The 18,270-nt window shown below is 35.4% G+C and overlaps 1 protein-coding gene across 4 annotated transcripts in view; it reads left to right on the forward strand.

Moving 5' to 3' along the window:
* The window catches only part of HDAC9 (histone deacetylase 9), a 458,777-nt gene that overhangs the window by 141,395 nt on the left and 299,112 nt on the right, over positions 1–18,270 (forward strand). For all 4 annotated transcript variants that reach the window (XM_004676745.1, XM_004676748.1, XM_012720959.1 and 1 more), the window contains 2 exons: positions 2,763–2,973; positions 3,469–3,686. In XM_004676745.1, the coding sequence (XP_004676802.1) occupies positions 2,763–2,973; positions 3,469–3,686 (429 nt within the window). The remainder of the gene's footprint in view (positions 1–2,762; positions 2,974–3,468; positions 3,687–18,270) is intronic.

Consider the following 18,270-nt stretch of genomic DNA (forward strand, 5'->3'; position numbering starts at 1 on the left):
TGCAGTTTGTAAGACATAGCAGCATATGTTTATAGAATTTATTTTGTGAATGACTTTATTTCAATTTAAGTTACTGACTCTAAAGTACCTATCTGGAAAAGCTCTCTAAGAGCTATCCTCAGTAGATTCATTGTATCAGTTTTTCAGAAGTCCAGACAATTGAAAATACATGTTTTGGAGGTAAACTGTCTTACTAACAGAAGATATCAATAAGTATGTTGTACATATTTCCTAAAAGATTTTTAAATTCATCCTAGAATAATCCATCATTAAATATTAGTAAATTAAATTGTACCTATGCAGGGGTGATGTGATACTTTAAGTGTAAAGGGAAATTTGGTCTTTTGTCAACAGTTTTGCCAGCCTTTGCAGCAAATCTTTCATTGAGTTCAGCATATCAAATTCCTTTCCTTTAGGGTACCCCCAAGTCAGAAAATTATAGAGTTGTCTGTTTTGTAATTGATTTCTTTTCCAAATATAAGACCTGTAGATGCTATGATAATTTATGTGAAAGCAATCTGTAGTGACATTTTTAATAATAAAATTTACTTTTGTGGTCAATACATATTATAAAATCAATTTGAGAGTTATCTCACTATATTTGGAATTTTTTTTAAGATTTATTTATTTGTACATACAGAACTAGGGCACAGGCCAGAGGCTCAGGGGTGGCAAGAAAGAGGCTTCACCAGAGACAGAGTGGGGAGCAGAACAGGCAGATCGATGAAGTACACTGCTGAGGGGAGCAGCGGGCGGGTCAGGAGAGGCTGCCACCCCATGTGGTCACCTCGAGGGCAGGCAGGATTCGAACTCATGCAGAAGTGGCTTTAGCTTCTCAGTGTTGTGCTTTAACCTGCTGCGCCACCAGGAAGGGCCTGTATTTGGAATTTTTAATAGTATATAGTGATATTTCATTTGATACAGTATTCTTAGACCAGTGAGGAGAAATCAAAATTTGGATGTTGTTTTATATCAGGGATTTGAAAAATAAAGGCTTCAAAATACTAAATGTAGCTATATTCCTGAAATTCCACATGAAGCATTTGTAAAATATTAGTTCTAGTGGGAAAAAAAAGGAAGTAAGGGTAAAACTAAACATAAATATACATGGACAATATTTCAAATGTTTATTTACTAAAATCTTTTTCTTCTATCCCAATTTCTTCCAACGATAAGCAAATACTAACACACAATGATCTTATGGCATACAAATAGTCATTTTAGTATTATTCCACTCTTTTTCAAATATTCTAAGTCACTCTTACCAGCTAACACAAACATTCCACTTTTCATGTGGTCAGGGAGAATTCTTTTCCAAAGGACCAGACCATTTAATGTTTCAATGGCAATACAATTTGGTACCATTGGATGAATAAACCGATGTGGTTTGGATAGAAATTTCATTTTATGTGCTCCCATTTTGGTGTAGATGAGGCCATCACAATTAATTTTTCAAGTTTTGCATTGCTTTGGCAAAAAAGATCTCTAATATTCCACTTCCCCACTGAATAGTGGGAAATTTTTAAGGAAGAAAAGCCAGAAGAAGGAATCACTTCTAGGTTAAACATTGCATTGACTTGCAATGTGACTAAGACAAACCATTTTCCTCTTTGTCCTTCAACTTCTCCATCACTGAAAATTGCCTTGCTTCCCTGGTGCACAGCAATTTGAAAGATGAAACATGAGTTTTGAAAAGAAACATGCCACATAATTCTGAGGTGTTAAGACTTCTGCTTTTGTAATACCAACATTACCACCATTCATTAAATTCTTTGAGTAGGATAATTCATTATTACTACTGGTGATATAATTATTATTGCCATATTACTGTGTTGTCATACATTTCAAGTTCTTAATAGTATTTTATTTGATATCTAATTTCACTTGTATTTTGTTTTATTAAGCAAAAGCATCTAGAGTGTCATTTTCAATATTTGGAGGATCTGTTATGGGGATCTGTTATGAATTAATGTAAAATACATGTTTAAATCAAATTCCTGTGTATTTTATACAGCCCTTCTATGTGTTATCTCAAGAATTGTATTTAAAAAATTAAATACTGGAAATGTACAGCTCTGTTAATTTAATAAAAGACATAGAGAGACAGACTGAATTCATATTAGCAATTTGAATGAATTTTAGCTTTCAAACACATCTTATATTTAAGCACTGCATTACAATATTTTAGAAGCTTCTTTTTAATATTTGTTTATTTATGCATATAGTAGAACTGGGGTACAGGCCAGAGGTACAGGGGCAATGAGAAGATTCACCAGAGACAGAACGGGGAGCAGAGCAGTTCTACTGAGGGATACACTGCTGAGGGGAGCAGCAGGCGCGTCAGGAGAGGTCTGCTGCGCCATGTGGATCACCTCCAGGGCGGGGATCGAATTCAAGCTAAAGTGGCTTTTAGCTTCTTAGTGCTGTGCTTTAGACCCGCTTCTCCACCAGGGAGGACCCGGAAGCATCATTCTTAACATTTAAAAAAAAATAAAAAAACTTTCAAATCTCAGTGATGATGACCAGTTGTAAACTGTCTCCAGTGTGCAACTCTATTTTTATTTCTCCTTTGTTAATGCAATTAATTTAAAAGCCACACTGTTGTCCTTTTTCCTATTCAGTCACTAGAGAAGATGGAGGATGTAGGGGAGGGAGGTGGGAGCAAGTAAAAGTTATAGAAAAAGAAACGAATCTGATGATATACAGACCCAAACCCACATGGAGCAAAAATGATTTAATATATTCTTGATTTCTTGAAACAGGCTTCAAATTCACTTAAAGAAAAACAGAAGTGTGAGACCCAGACGCTCAGACAAAGTGTCCCTTTGCCTGGGCAATATGGTGGCAGCATCTCGGCATCTTCAAGCCATCCACATGTTGCTTTAGAAGGAAAGCCCAACAGCAGCCACCAGGCTCTCCTGCAGCATTTATTACTGAAAGAACAGATGCGACAGCAAAAACTTCTTGTGACTGGTAATTAATATTGGCACCATTTGCAAGCCACTTTAGGGCTTTTATTTTAGCAGATCCATTGTAATATCTCTTTCACTTAAGACCCTAGGAAAGATTTATAACAGGAAAGGCTAGTATTCTATTTACTCTTGAGGGGGGAGGGGGAAAAATCCTTCACTTCATTTAACTTTCATACATACCAGAGGGTACTACTGGTCAGTCATTGGTCAGAAACCTACTGTCCATTGTGTTGGCACTTTTGCCTTCCTGCACACCCAGTTTAACTTTCTTCTGGTGTTTGCCCAGTGGTATCAGTATTTTTCAGAAGTACTGATATAACTGTTTTCTGTGTCCTATATAACTGTTTCCTGTGATTTCTTGCCCTTTCTTAAACAGAACTTTGTGTGTGTGTATGTGTATATATGTATGTATGTATATATATGTGTGTGTGTGTATATGTAAATGTATGTATGTGTGTATGTATGTATGTATATACTTTTTTTTTTTTTGACCCAGGTGGAGTTCCCTTACATCCTCAGTCTCCTTTGGCAACAAAAGAGAGAATTTCACCTGGCATTAGAGGTCCTCACAAATTACCCCGTCACAGACCCCTGAATCGAACCCAGTCTGCACCTTTGCCTCAGAGCACATTGGCTCAGTTGGTCATTCAGCAGCAACACCAGCAGTTTTTGGAGAAGCAGAAACAATACCAACAGCAGATCCACATGAACAAAGTAAGTTCCAAGCCCTGTCAAAATGTCTCTCCCTAGTGTGGAAATTGGTGGTTTTTTCACTGCTTTACACAGATAATAGAGAAAGTTGGTCTCCATCAGTCGAATGGCAAGTTTCATTGTAATCTGTAGTCAGGGTTCTGAGACACTGTCATTTTATTCATGAGAAATCTGTACATGATTACATATTAGCAAGGTCTGCTGTGATTGTGTACCTACTTTAATACGTAAGTACATACAGGCACACATACAAAAGATTTTTTTTTTTGTATTGCAGAAAAGACTTTCACGGGTAGGAAATAATGACAAGGTTAGGTAATGAAGTATTTTTCAGCAACTTGTAGGTATACACTTTATGTTTTTTCTTTCTTTCGTAGTATGCCACACTTCATTCCAAACCATGTTTGAAGTAGTTTCTCAGAAACTTGTGGTAATCTCAATCTGGCAGACTTCTTGTGTCTAGACACCAACTGTCGACATCAGTCCACATCCTTAGTTCTCCTGCTGATACAACCACACAAAAATAGTCATTAAAAAAATAACAAAAACAGTATAGGGATATCAGGCAGACCAGTAACATTTTCAATGAATTTGTAAGCAATATCTCTGATATCGTAGATTTACAAAGCAGAATCTGGTTATTAATAGAGTTAATTATTCTTAGAAAATGTTAAGATCCTGAATATCAGGATTCTTTGTGTTTTTCTTTGATAATGGGCCATCTACAAGTGTCTTTCACATGATATATGAGCAACGATGACCTGTTTACACATAAATTAGTTAAAATTGCCTTATTTTTTAAATGCTTGATTTACTGTGATATGAACAATACCACTTCTTGGGTAAAAGTCTGTCATCATTTTAAAAGCAATTTAAAAGATACATTTTTATCATGTGCTCACCTTATGGCAAGTGGGGCTAGAGTTTTTTTCTTCTTTTTGCCCTCCACTTTAACAAGGCAGAGCCATGAGGGCAACATAGGTTGAAGATCATATGATGAGCAGAAATCTTCTAACCCCACCCTTTGCTGCTTTCAGAGCTGATGTGTGCATGTCTGACACTGGGTGGGTGGAGTGACTGCAGTATCCTTCTATTGCAGACTCTGTATCATCAGATAAATGACTATTTTATAGCTACAGAAGTTCTCTAAATTAATCAAATCAGTCTCATCCGAAGAAAACCAGCTTCTTCTTGTATAGTGGTGCAATACTTGTTGGCATGACTGTGACTCTGCATATATTTCTGATATGATAGAAATAAAATTGTTTTTTTGTGGTCTATCAGCACTTAAAACTAACAGGTATTCTTGAAAAGCTTCTTACCATTTGTAAAGAAAAATTTGCATACTGTTAAAACATTATTCTTATGTGATCTGGATTAGGTTTGTTTATAAAAAAATTAATATTGGATTGTCGATATACTTTCTATTCCTTAGTTCTAGTTCTTAGAAATATGTGGATGTGTATATACTACTGTAGGTAAATTGACCCCTTTGAAATTGTGGTCTAGAAATGATTCATAAAAATACCTTTAAGCATATTTTAAAGTACATTTTTTATGACCTGGGTTGCCACTGTTTCAGACTCAGATCATATGCTAATATCAGAATCTATATATTTTATTATTACACTTGAGCTTTTGACAGGCGGATACTAACCTCAGTCACATGGAAGAAAGATGAAACTAAGATGAAAAGCAGTCATTTGCATTTTAGCAATGAGTAAAGCAAATCTTATCATAGTCTTTCTCCATGTGGAGCTGATTCTTAGGATCTGTTAAGAATTCGTCCCAAAATTAGAAACAAACCTATACTTTTAGGTACATGTTTGTACAGTGGTTTGATTATTAAATCTTGTCTTAATTAGGTAAAATGAAGTCCAGAAAACTTCAAAGTACAAAGCTGATCTTTATATATTAACCCCTCTCAGCTTGGGTGTTTAGATTACTCAAGCAGGTCTCCTGTTGGCTTTTCTCCAAGTATGTATTCCATATGTTTAATCAAAATGGCATAAGCACATTGGGTATTCTCCAGATTTTGAAAATATTTCACCTGCCCTCCATTGTCTGAGGGGACAGAGTAGAATCTCAGAGAAAATTTTGAACTTCAGCCTTATTCTAAAATATTCATAATAGAACCATCAAGAGATGAATTACTACTACTGCTCACCCTTTTCTAGAAAGTGATGAAACCCTCCTCTTATTAGGTGATGGTTATAACTTAGATGCTTAGATGCCAAAAATTAACAGGTTTCTGTATAATAATATATGAGAAATAACCACAAAACTGCCATTTTCCCCATGATCATGAATGAACAGTTATTAATGCTATTATTCAAATGGAGTCTAACAGATGGCATCATAAAAATGTGATCTCTATCCTTGAGATATTTATTATAGTAGAAAATATAAGCTCACAATATTTATTGCCAATTAACTTTAGAAGAATTGGAAGCAACACTATACTTTTCAGAACAGTTTCTACAATGATTGATGTAAAGGTTTCCTGTAAAGATAGGAGACTTTCTCATATCTTGCTACTACTTGAATGCATTCATGAAAGCATTCATTCATGCTTACTGTAGCTCAATAGCATAAATGTTATTAGCCATACTTGGTAATTAACTTGATGTTACCTGATATTTTAATAACAGTTACATGAGAAATTTGTATGGTAAGAGTTATTTGCCTTATAAGACTATGGTACGAATGCTTACTAATTTAAATGGAAATATCCCTGATATGGGTTTATATATTATTTGCTATGCCTACCAGTAAATAATGGAAAATGCTTGAAAAGTGAGTGGAAAATCTGTAAGAATGATTTATTATTTTGGTTACTCTTTTCATTGAAAGTATTTTGAGAAATTTAGTAAGAAAATCATAGCCTTACATTTTTTCTTTTGATTTTTTTGAAACAATAAACAAATTAAGAAAAGAATTAAACAGTTTTCTATTGCTAATATATGGTGCTTCCATAAATGATGATTCTCAAAAATTTTTTATAAATACCAATAGAAGACAACTGCTTTTTCCAGTATCTTTTGTTTTAATGATAAGAAAAAATAAATGGTTTATAAAATAGATTTCCCCCATAAGTATAATATAGAAAATTAAAAAATAAAAGTATAGAAATTTTCGCCATCTGAATCACTTCCAGGGCAGGTGGGAATCGAACTTATGCGGAAGTGATTTAAGCTTCTTTGTGCTGTGCTTTAACCCACTGTGCCACCAGGGAGGGCCGTGAAAAAGCATTCTGCCTAATTAATAGATCAGATCTTGAGTCATAGCAACTCTAATGATATACCAAAATTTCCAAAGTATCCTTAGGCATTTTTGTTGTGACATAGTTTAATATAAAACTCTGTTCTCCACACCATATTATTCTTTGAAATATTTCTGTTATGGTATTAGTAGTATAGTATTTGTTTTCTATCTAAGTTCCTATTTTAAGTAGAATTCAAATGCCTTTTTCTAATACCTATTTTTCTGATCCATTCTATTAAGTCCATATACGGGCAGCATTTTAAGAAAGCTTAAGAATTAAAAATGTATATATATATATATATATATATATATATATTTCACTCAGTACTTACTTGAATTAAATGCTTATTTATGCATGTGCCTATTGAGCAACTCATTTTCTATCCTTCCAGCCAGACACTATTATAGATACTAAGAAAACAACAATGCTTTCTAGGACCTTACAGCGTGCAGTGCAGGGAAGTGAAATATTCAAGTAAACAGTAATACAGTGTGTTAGTTAGGATAGGGGACATGAGGAAGGAATTTTTTTTTTTTTTGAGAAAGACTTGAGACTTGTTAAGTTACCGCTCTGAGTTACTGCATCCTTTTTATACATTTTTTACCTACTTTTCTTTTTGTCTTCTCTTTCTTCTAATATGGTATGTGATAAATATCTTATGAATTCCTGTGACTGGGTATCAGCCAACAGTTAAAAAAAACCTCCACATAAATCACTAGATGATACCTTCTATATGTCAAGGTTCACTCCAGATATAAGTATTTATTATATATTTATTACTATGATACTTAAGCATTTTGACATGAATGCTCTTTTATCATAATAAAAATATATCTATGACAAGACTAGTAAAGGGGAGGGCAAGCAGATGTCCTGTCTTGCTCTTATTAAAACAGGTAGATATTATGTCTTGACAGGCAAGGCATGAATATATTTATGCTCAGATGCTGAGTTGGAGGAAATGGAGAGCTTTCACTAGTTTTGGGAAAGGAATTTGATTCTTTGTTTAAGTAGTATCTATTGTCTTCTTTTTCTTTAAACAATTCTCTAACATAAACGTTACTCTCCACAAGCCCTCATGATTCATACTCACTCCTTGTCCCTGATCATCCATCCACTGCAACCCCAGGGACTATATTCTTTCATGCCTGTGGTCTCATACAAACAGAGCAGGCATATGTGTGTGTGTTATTTTTTTCCTTATAAAAAAAGTGGCCCTGAAGGTAGTTGTAAAATGGAACTTTTTTGTGCAATATTGAGTAAAGTGTGTATTTTTCCAGAGTGAGTAACTTGAACAACAGCAATTATATAGACATGTGTATTCGAAAAAAGTTTACATTGTTTAAAGTCATACTTCATATTATCAAACAACAGGTAAACTTCATATTACTCTCATTTTAATAAACATAATCCTGTCCTTGTGGGAAGGTTAAATATTTAAGGATAATTACATGGAAATTGGGTACCAATTTTTGCTTTGTTCACTGTGTTTATTTCTTATATTTTTTTTCCTTCTGTCTTTAATGTGCTGTGTACTTTATAGGTACCATGGGGATAGGAGATTCTAAATCATATCAACTCTCTTTACTTATTATGAACTAGGATACCAGGGTTGAGTTCTTGTGTATATTATTTTCTCAACCTTAGCAACTCACTTTTTTATATCAAGAAAGTTAACTTTCAGGGGCTTTAAGTAAGTTGACTATAATGATAGGCTTAGTGGTTGAAATCTGGAATTCTGATAAAGGTGAAGTTGTCTTTCCATAACCATGCTTATGATTTCAGTTTGATTTTGATTACCCAACAGGAAACAAGATTTTCCTAGTTTTATTTTTACTAAAGGTAGAAAACTTAGAGTTAAAAATAAATTTCAAAGACAAATCACAAAGCAAGTCCACCTTATTTATTTAGTTAGTAGTATTTTGAATTTGCCAGGATGAAGAAATCCTGCTTTCCAGCTTTCCAATCATTGCTCTCCATCCAGTTACTTTCTGGGAAGTCTTTTACATGGACCTGGTGGGTGAACTGTTTGATTATAAGACTTTGCAGGGGTGCGGTGTGAATGCACTGAATTCACTACAGCACCAACCGCAGCCAAGCCACATCTCATTGCTTTCTTTTATGTAGTATTGCCATTTTTGTTAAGATTGGGCAGACATCTTCTCAGAAGAGTTCTGAGCAAGCTTACAGATGAAAGTCTACTGATTTCTTCAGTTCAACTGAAATGCAAATATTGGCATCTCATGTATGAGTGGTTGGAAAATGCATTGCTTTAAGTTTTGAGAAATGGATGCATAGAAACTTGAACTGGGCTTTCATTTAGGAAAGTAGGCATTACTGTTGTCAAGTTTAATTTCTCTGTATCCATTTGACAGCTTGTTTCCATACAGAGTCTTTAATCACCAATTTAGGATTACATTTTGCCCATTAGATGGATAGTATGTCTAAGAACTTTAGCAAGCATTGAAAGGCAGTCTTAATTTTATAACAGTAAAAAGCCTCCTCGATTATTTATCTATCTATAGAGGTTTATAAAAGAAATTCTAACTTTACCCTTAAATAGATGCTATTTCTACATGATTAGACCAATGTAAATAGATCTGTGTAGGTATATAGTAGGCTTCATAAAAACCACTTATGCTACAAGACCAGTTTACATCATCACAGAGAATTCATATAGAAGCATTTCACTATATAATTACAAGTTGATGGCTTATAATACACATAAAATGATTGTTGCTTTATTATTAGATGTGATGAAATCCTGTGTTTGGAAAAGAAACTAAATGACCATTGCAGTGGATTAATGTGTAACATTCACGAATGTTCCCAGTGCTGCTTTCATGACTTAAAGACTAAGGAAAGGACCTCCACCTTTCCTTTTCACTCTGCACTGTTAATCTAGTCAAAGACGCTTTTATTGAATGAGAAAAACAATAGTTGGACATGACTATGAGGTAAGAAAGTAGGGGAAAGAAAAATATCTCGGGAATTAAACCATCTGAGTATTTTGACTGATGTTGATTCCAGACAGTTCAAAGGGAGAGGAAAGCTAAATAATTTGGTTGTTTCCCAACCTTGACAAATAGTTTCATTTGGCAGAATGAAATAATTAAGTTTTACTAAGGAATTTTTAATATAACTAAGTGATTTGTGTACATGAAAACCACCAGTGTGTAGCAGTCTCTTTGTTGCAGATGTAGTTGCTTGTAGTTGCTTGTAAGTTCTGATTTTAGGGTATTTCCCCCCTGCACCTTTCTGATTTTTCTCAGAATATTTATGAAATCTGAGATATTATAGTGAGCAAGAAATTTTGTATAGTCTACAGTATTCCCATTTCTTCAAGCAGAAGTACATCCAATCTTATACTACCTTCCTAAATATATCATCAATCTCTTGCTATCAACTTCATTGTTCCAAACAACAGTAAAAATTCACTTAAAAATAATTCCCTAATGTGCAGTAATTGATGATGTCCCATAGGTTACATGATGAACATGAAAAGAAAGAAGACATGGCATTTCCTTTTAATGGCTCATGGCCTTGCAAACAGATTATTCTAATCAAAGTTGATTCTAGTAGTTCACAATATGCGTCACTCATATTAATCACAAACTCTGGAATGTTTGATAGTTCTTCCAAGAGAAATTTCTGGTGCCCTGCACAATCATTTATTTAGCTTCCTAACTTGGGTTAAAGTGCTAAATCTTTTTGCCCAGTAATTCTCTTTTGCACAGTTTGAAGTTTATAGTGAGGATTACAAAAGAGGATGTACTAAAAGTGTACACATGGCAGCACCAATAAAATTGAATATAGTGTTTTTATTATTATGTGGCACTACTAGCTCTATTTTCTGTTCATGAAAATGGTGGTTTGTTAGTGATAGAATATTTCTGAGACATACATTTCCCACTTGCCACACTATTACACCAAGTTTCTTTGTTGTAAAACAAACCATCAAATTTTGTTCCAACTCTCTTGCATCTTTTTATATATTCATCATGAAGCAGATCTTGTGTTCTCTCTGGAACACTATTAGAGTAAGCTAAGTTTTCTGTTGAGGTGTAGTTTGCACAGATTTTTTTTTTCCTTTTGTTTTACAGTTGAATGAGTTTTGACAAATTCATATGTCATGTAATTACCACAATCAAGATATAGAACAATTCCCTCAACTTCCAAATCTCTCTTGTGCTGACTCCTTTGTAGTCATTCCCTATCCCTACTTCTAGCCCCTGGCAGAGTTGTTGAATTGTTGACCATATAGGGCATGTGAAGCAAATCACATATAGGAAGGATCATATATTTTAAGAGCATTCAGACATCAAGCCTATGATTCAAACCATAAAATGTTCATGCAAGAAGGGGCATAAGGGATTATTTTCAGAGATCTCATGGACTGTTACATTCCATTAAAATGCTGTCTTTGCTTTGCCTAATGTCCTTTTTAAAAAATGAATCTATAATTATTACAAAATAAAAATTTACACATAAACACAAAATAAATGAAGAGCTTTACTGTACTAATTAGCAGGAAGACCTGTTCGTGTTATGGTGTGATAAGAACTGCAAGACATAACATATGTACTGTTCTTGTCAAAAATATTTAACCTTCATCTAATGAGGAAAAACTCAGACACATACTGAGCAGAAGACATTCCACAAGGAATGGCTTCAATTCATCAAAAGATGTAGTGCCATGAATAACAATAACAAAGACAATGACCTGACTAACAACTGTATGCATCGAGTTTGAGTTGGTCTGCCTAATGTCCAAAACAGCATTTCAATTATTGGCCGACCTTTAATAATAGAATAATTTAAAATACAAATCTGAATTTCTGGCATTTCTGAAAAGCTAAAATGTCTGGTCACACTGTACCTCAGTGTGGCAACTACTGTTTGTGGCCAACTCTTGATTATCTATTTTTAAAAAGGTGAGCTCTGGGCCCTCCCTAGTGGTACAGCACGTTAAAGCTAAGCCACTTAAGCATGAGTTCGATTCCCACCTGCCCCTGAGGTGACCCCCATGGCGCAACCGACTTCTCCTGACCAGCTGGCTGCTCTCCTCAGCAGTGTACTTCGTTGACCTGCCTGTTCTGCCCCCCACTCTGTCTCTGGTGAATCCTCTCATCGCCCCTGCACCTTTGACCTATACCCGAGTTCTGTATGCATAAGTAAATAAACCTTTTAAAAAGAGAGAGAGAGAGCTCTGTTCTCCAATTTACCAAAGAAAGGGAGTGACTGATGAGGAGAAAGGGAGATTTTTGTAAGTCAAAGGATTGTTTTGTTGCCTTTGAAAATCAGCTCAAAATCACCAAGGATTATCAAAAATAATAAGAATGCCTTTTGTTTCCATGAATATACTCACTAGTAAGAAAACCCACTAGTAGCAAGTAAGAAAACTTTGAAAGAATGTATACTATCAACTGAAGATCAGAAAGGAGATTATCATAGAAAAACCCTACTATGTAATATAATAGACATTATATTGCACATTTGCTTTAGGAAAAGTAGTTTTGTTCCAGCTAAATACATCCTATACTATTTCTCATTATGCTCTCTTGCTGAGGGTTTTATATTCTGAAGGTCAAACTTCCTGTTTCCACTTTTGCCACCTATATCAAATCTTACATAGTTGTCAGAATGATCACTTACAAATGTAGATCAGATCATATCAGAGCTTGCTTACAAATCTCTAGTTGTTACTTATTGTTTGTAGGATAAAATCCAAACATTTCCATGACCTACAAGACTGTAATGGTCTGGCTCTTGCCCTCTCATGGACCTCAGCTCCTATTCTGTTCCCTTATTTGATGAACTCCAGCCACATTGGTCTTCTGTCCAGTCTGTCGGGAATCTCATTCCTTCTCTAGTTGTGCTAGCCACAGTTTTGTATGGAATGTTCAACCCCCAGGTCTTCTCATGACTCAGTCTTGGTAGAGTGGTCTCAGCTCTTCAGGGAGTGGTGGGGGGGGGGGTTGTACTCTCCTGATTGCCCAAATTAGAAACACTCCCATCACATCAAATTCAACTCTTCAGTTGCTTGTTTTGTGAGTAACTGAAAGGCTGGATCTTGTCTCACTGACCACTCTCTTTCAAGACCCGGCATGTAGTAAATGCTCAATAAAAAATATTGAATAAATGAAAGAGTAAGTTGATAACTTTCTTGAACTAGCTAACAGGGGAAATTATTCAACATACTTTATAAAAGCAAACACTTAAGCTACTGAAATAGGAAGGAGATATTAATTGCAGGCATAATTTTGGGCACTCATTTAGAGATCTAAAGATAAGCAAGTTTTTATTTAGAATTCACATGCTCCCGAGATTAATTTTATACCCAGTATTGATAAGGAAGGACAATTTTAAGGTTAGGCTTATGCTTTTATGAATAGCCAGTATTTAGACTTATTATAAAGGATCAGTATATAGCAAACATGTCTTTTTATTTAATTGTGTTTCCTCTGGCCATTTCTCTAATTGCACAGAAACTAAATGACATGGAATATTTTGGTATGAGGGAAAGTTCTTCTGTAGGTGGACCTCATTTTGAAAACTCCCTAAGCTCACCATGTTGTTTTTGAAAACAGTTGGTATATGTTTAATCTATTTCTGAATTGAGATAGAATTTCATCATTATTTAAAAATTTAGTTATCTTGGGGTATAAAGGAAAAGTTTTATTTTCTAAATGAAGAATTTTGCATTTATTTAAAGAAGAAATGAAAAACTTGTGCTACTGCTTTCTCTCTAAGTAAAATCTGTCTCAAATTCTGAGACAAAATAAGAAAGTGATGAGTTAGGTTGAAGGTCATTTTGCATAATTTAATAATCACATTCAAACATTTGTGCTTAATAATTTGTTGACAATTTCAGAAATTCAAATGTCTATCAAAAGCAGATTTATTCTTTTTATGTTCTGTTCTTAGTTGACATCCCATATCTGAATATATTTGTGGAGATATTAAGGATTTCTGTGGGGAAATATCAAAACAATTGAGAGTTTATTCCAAAGTACTTTACACTTATATTGACTTCTAGACACCTACCATACAATGTAACTTTTGCTGAGATGAGCATAATGGATTAATTTATAAAGATTAGCAACATAGCCTTTAAATGTTATTTAAAGAATTTTCTATCATTTGCAAGTAGAATATATTTTGATTAACATGGAATATAAACTATTGACATTATGGATTTACTATAGTCATAATCCTAGCAGAGACTGATCAGATCATAAAGACTTACATTGTCATACTTAAAGTACTCAGAAATTTTCATAAATTATCAAGCTATCTAGCCTACAGAATATCTGGATGAGGGTGTTTAAGTTGTTTAACAAATGCAGAATGGCCATAGACTGCCCACAACATTCTTAGTGTTCAACACAGTCGCTGCACAGTAGCATGGAGAATACAGAGACACCCTGACGGATGAGTGAGAGAACAGATAAAAGGGGAGGGAAGAGCTGCACAATCATCATCTTCTTCATCTCAGCTGGGTTCCCCACCAAAGTAACTCACCTGGTGTCAGAAGAATGACACACGGTGTGTTTTACAGATGGGGCCTCAGCCTAGATTCACACAGGCTCGCACATTTATCTGTCACACAGATGTTTTGTCTTGTGTTTGCTATCCAGCAAGGCATCGGTTCGACGTTGCTGGGGGATCACCTCCAGATGTTCAACCAAAGAGAGACTCTGCTACCCCACTGAGAGTAAGCAGACAGCTCCTCCCTGCATCTGGGGCTGCTCAGCAACAGTACAAATTAGAAAAGGGTTAGTTCATACCATCTTTGTAATGGTCACATCCAAAAATGCAGAGAACACAACATAATCTTAATACTGAATTTCCTAGTAAACAGTCATAAATGTACAAAAAATATATATATATAACTTTAAAACAAAAGAACTCTGAAATAAGCCAAAAGCAGGCAGGCTTTCTGTAACTTTTGATTTTAGATTATATTTTTGCTGATGTTAATTGCTAATGTTTCCATCTGGCAAATTTGACTAAACAAAAACAGCTTTCATCAGATACCTAAAATAAAATAAGCATAGGTTCACTCCTCTCCTTTATGTATTTGTATTATATAATACCAGCTCTGGGAGATCCATCAGTCTCCTTTGTAGTTTGTGAAACTTCAAAAATAAACATTATAATTCAGAGATGATGAAAAAGTGGCAGTTACCAGGCATGTAGATAGAGTGCTAAAGCTTCACTTGTAAGTACTAAGTTTGAAGATATTTATGAAAATGATGACTGAGAAGAGAAACAAGGATAAATTGTAGATTTTTGATTTGTGCAGTTAAGTAATGCCCTTCAAAAGAGAAAAAAGTAGTCAATCAGTGCATTAGAGTGGGTTAGGATAAAGGTTGTTTTTGAACTATTTTAAGTTTATACTATATTAGCTATCATAGTTCTAAGCAAAGATATTAAATAAGCAGCTTAAATATGCAGTTTTGAGATTCTGGGATTGTTTATATTAATTCAGTTGTCATCAGAATATAGCTGTTTCAGAAGAAAATGCAGAGTCGAAGACTGCACAAACTTCCCTAGTTCCCACTTTTTTTTGGAAATGACTCAGCTACTCTGGGCACAAGAGATTTTCTTTATTAAAAAAAAATGGGGGATTTTGAAGAATGTATTAAAAATTGTTTAACTCCAACATTTTATACTTACATGCTCTCCACTCATAAGTTACTTCTTTTATGTCAAGAAACATTTCTTTTACAAACCGTTAAAGAATTCTGCTGTTGCAAGAACATTTTGCCATGTGGCCTTCTTGTCCAGGTATCACAGCATTATTCATTCTGGCATAGCTCTCCCTTGTGCTTCCTTTAGTTCATCAGAAGCAGAGATGCAGCCAAAGGAACTGACTAGAACAAAAGTCATTGTTTTTTTACTGCACACTGAAATTGTTATACAGTTTAACTTAGTGTCTATGCCAGTGAGGTTGTACATACTGACCAATTTTGATTCATAAATTAAGTGATGTGATTTATGAGAATTTCAGTGACCTCAAAAATACACTAACAGGTCACATTTCTGAAGGTTTTATGTTAAAATGTATATTTAATGTATTATGTTAACATTCCACATTTTACTAGTATTAGAGATTTTCTTTGATGTACGTGTTATCTGTACAAATTATATTCCACTAAATTAACACAGTTTGTCTAGTCTTTAGCTGAACCAACATTAGGAATATTAATCTCTTTTAAAGACACCACTGTATTTTTTATCTTTTTAAGGGTCTTTATCTCCAGTGATACCAATTAATATCATTTTTAAGTTGCCACTGGATTTGACATTTATAAAGTCCCTATTGACTTTAACAGAAGATATTTTGGTCAAAGGTGTAGACAAAAGCCTAGTTGGTGTGGATTCCTATGGTAAATGGGAAAAGAGAAAGGAAGACAAAGCAAGAGAGGAGTTTCACAGTAGGCTTTATTAATAGTGAATATTATTTGTTCAAATGAGAATTCTCCAGAGGTGGAATGTGAGAGTGGATAAATACAGGACTGGATGGTCAGAAGTTTTAAGTGCCCAGTAAAGCCCATTATTAAAGCAGACAGGTGAGTTGCAGTGGTATAAAAAGGGAGCAGTTCTTAGTGATGGAGAATGGAATCTAGATAGGCAAGAAGGGAGGTGAGAGAAAGTGGGAAGCAGTGATGGGCAGTGAGAATATGGTAGAGTCAGGCTTTGCAGTTCAGTAATAACTGGGGTCAGAATATTCCAGGAATGAGTCAGAAGAAGGGAATACTGTTTGAATGTGAGATGTAGCAGATTGTATGGTTAGTGATAAAAGCAAGTTCTAGGGTGTAACCATGATACTGGCCTGACATAGAGAAGAGGATAAAACCATTGGGGGTGAGGAGGTCAAGGCACTGAGAAACCATATTAGAACTGGGAATTGGAACTTGCAAGGAGAAGGCAGCAAGAGAAGTCTTTTTACTTAGCAGGTGGTATTGTAGCTTCCTCTTGGTTATTGAATACTCCCTGTAGTGAAACATCCAGAAGCTGGATAAGACGCAGACTCACTCCTCAGTAAGTAGGGACTTTTGATGTGGCATTTCCTGGACACTGGCCATGTGCTCTCTAGATGACCTTTCATGAATGGCCCTCAGTTCCTGTCCTATGGCCACACGTCCCTTGTAGTTTTGTTGTTTTTTTTAATTTTTTTCTCTTGTCCTCACAGAGGCCTTGTGAGCAGAATCTTTTGAACACCTCTCTGAGGTGTCTGCTTGACTCACAAGTGTCCTGATCAGCTATTTTCCATGAGCCTTTCTAGCTAAGCTCTGGTAGTGAATGGAAGAGTTTCTACACCTGAGCAACCATCAGTTCAGAAGATGGTCCCTCTAAGGGGCACTTCTGGCTTTTTTTTCTTTTTTAAAGATGTATTTATTTATGTATACAGAGCTGCTGGGGTTCAGGGGCATTCATTGGAGGATTCAGAGCTGAGAGGGTTCACTAGAGATAGAGTGGGGAGTAGAACAAGCAGATTGATGAAGTTCACTTCTGAAGGGAGCAGTAGGTGAGACAGGAGCGTTCTATTGTGCCATGTGGGTCACCTGCGTGGCCCAGGATTGAACTTGTGCTGGAGCGGCTATGGCTAGCTTAGTAGTGCTGCACTTTAAGCCACTGCTCTGCCTGGGAGGACCCCATGGGGGTCCATAAAAAAAGCCATAAGGCTTTTTTTACCTGACTAATAGTCTCAGATAAATTTCAACTCCCCAAAAAATCATCTAACCTGCTCCTCTATGTTGTCTGAGGTGATGATTTGAAGTAAGGTTGCAGGACTGACTGATGTGTCTCTAAAGAATGAGTGGATACCTCATTTGAGTGGATGAAATTTGAAGATAATTGTCTTCCTCCCTGGTGTCCCAGTTGTTTAGGATCTCTGTTTCAAAATTGTTTGCTCTGATGTTACATGTTCTTTCTCTGACATTCAATTAAACGGGACCCACAATTATGTAGCTCCGGATTATTATATTTTCTCTTTTCTCCAGAATCTCAGTGTGTTTGAGGAATCATGTAATTAAGACATGACAAGCTGATGAGAGTTCAGAGTTGGTACAGAAGTCCAGCAAATAGTTTCCTAAAAAGTACTTAAAACATTTAAAACATAATAAGATACAGCCCTCCCTGGTTGTGCAGCGGGTTAAAGCACAGCACTAAGAAGCTAAAGCTACTTCCGCATGAGTCCGATTCCCACCTGCCCCGGAGGTGACCACATGGCTGGCAGACCTCTCCTGACCCGCCCGCTGCTCCCCTCAGCAGTGTACTTCGTTGATCTGCCTGTTCTGCTCCCCACTCTGT

This window comes from Condylura cristata, unplaced genomic scaffold (genome assembly GCF_000260355.1).
Source record: "Condylura cristata isolate star-nosed mole 26May11 unplaced genomic scaffold, ConCri1.0 scaffold00005, whole genome shotgun sequence".
Lineage (NCBI taxonomy): Eukaryota > Metazoa > Chordata > Mammalia > Eulipotyphla > Talpidae > Condylura > Condylura cristata.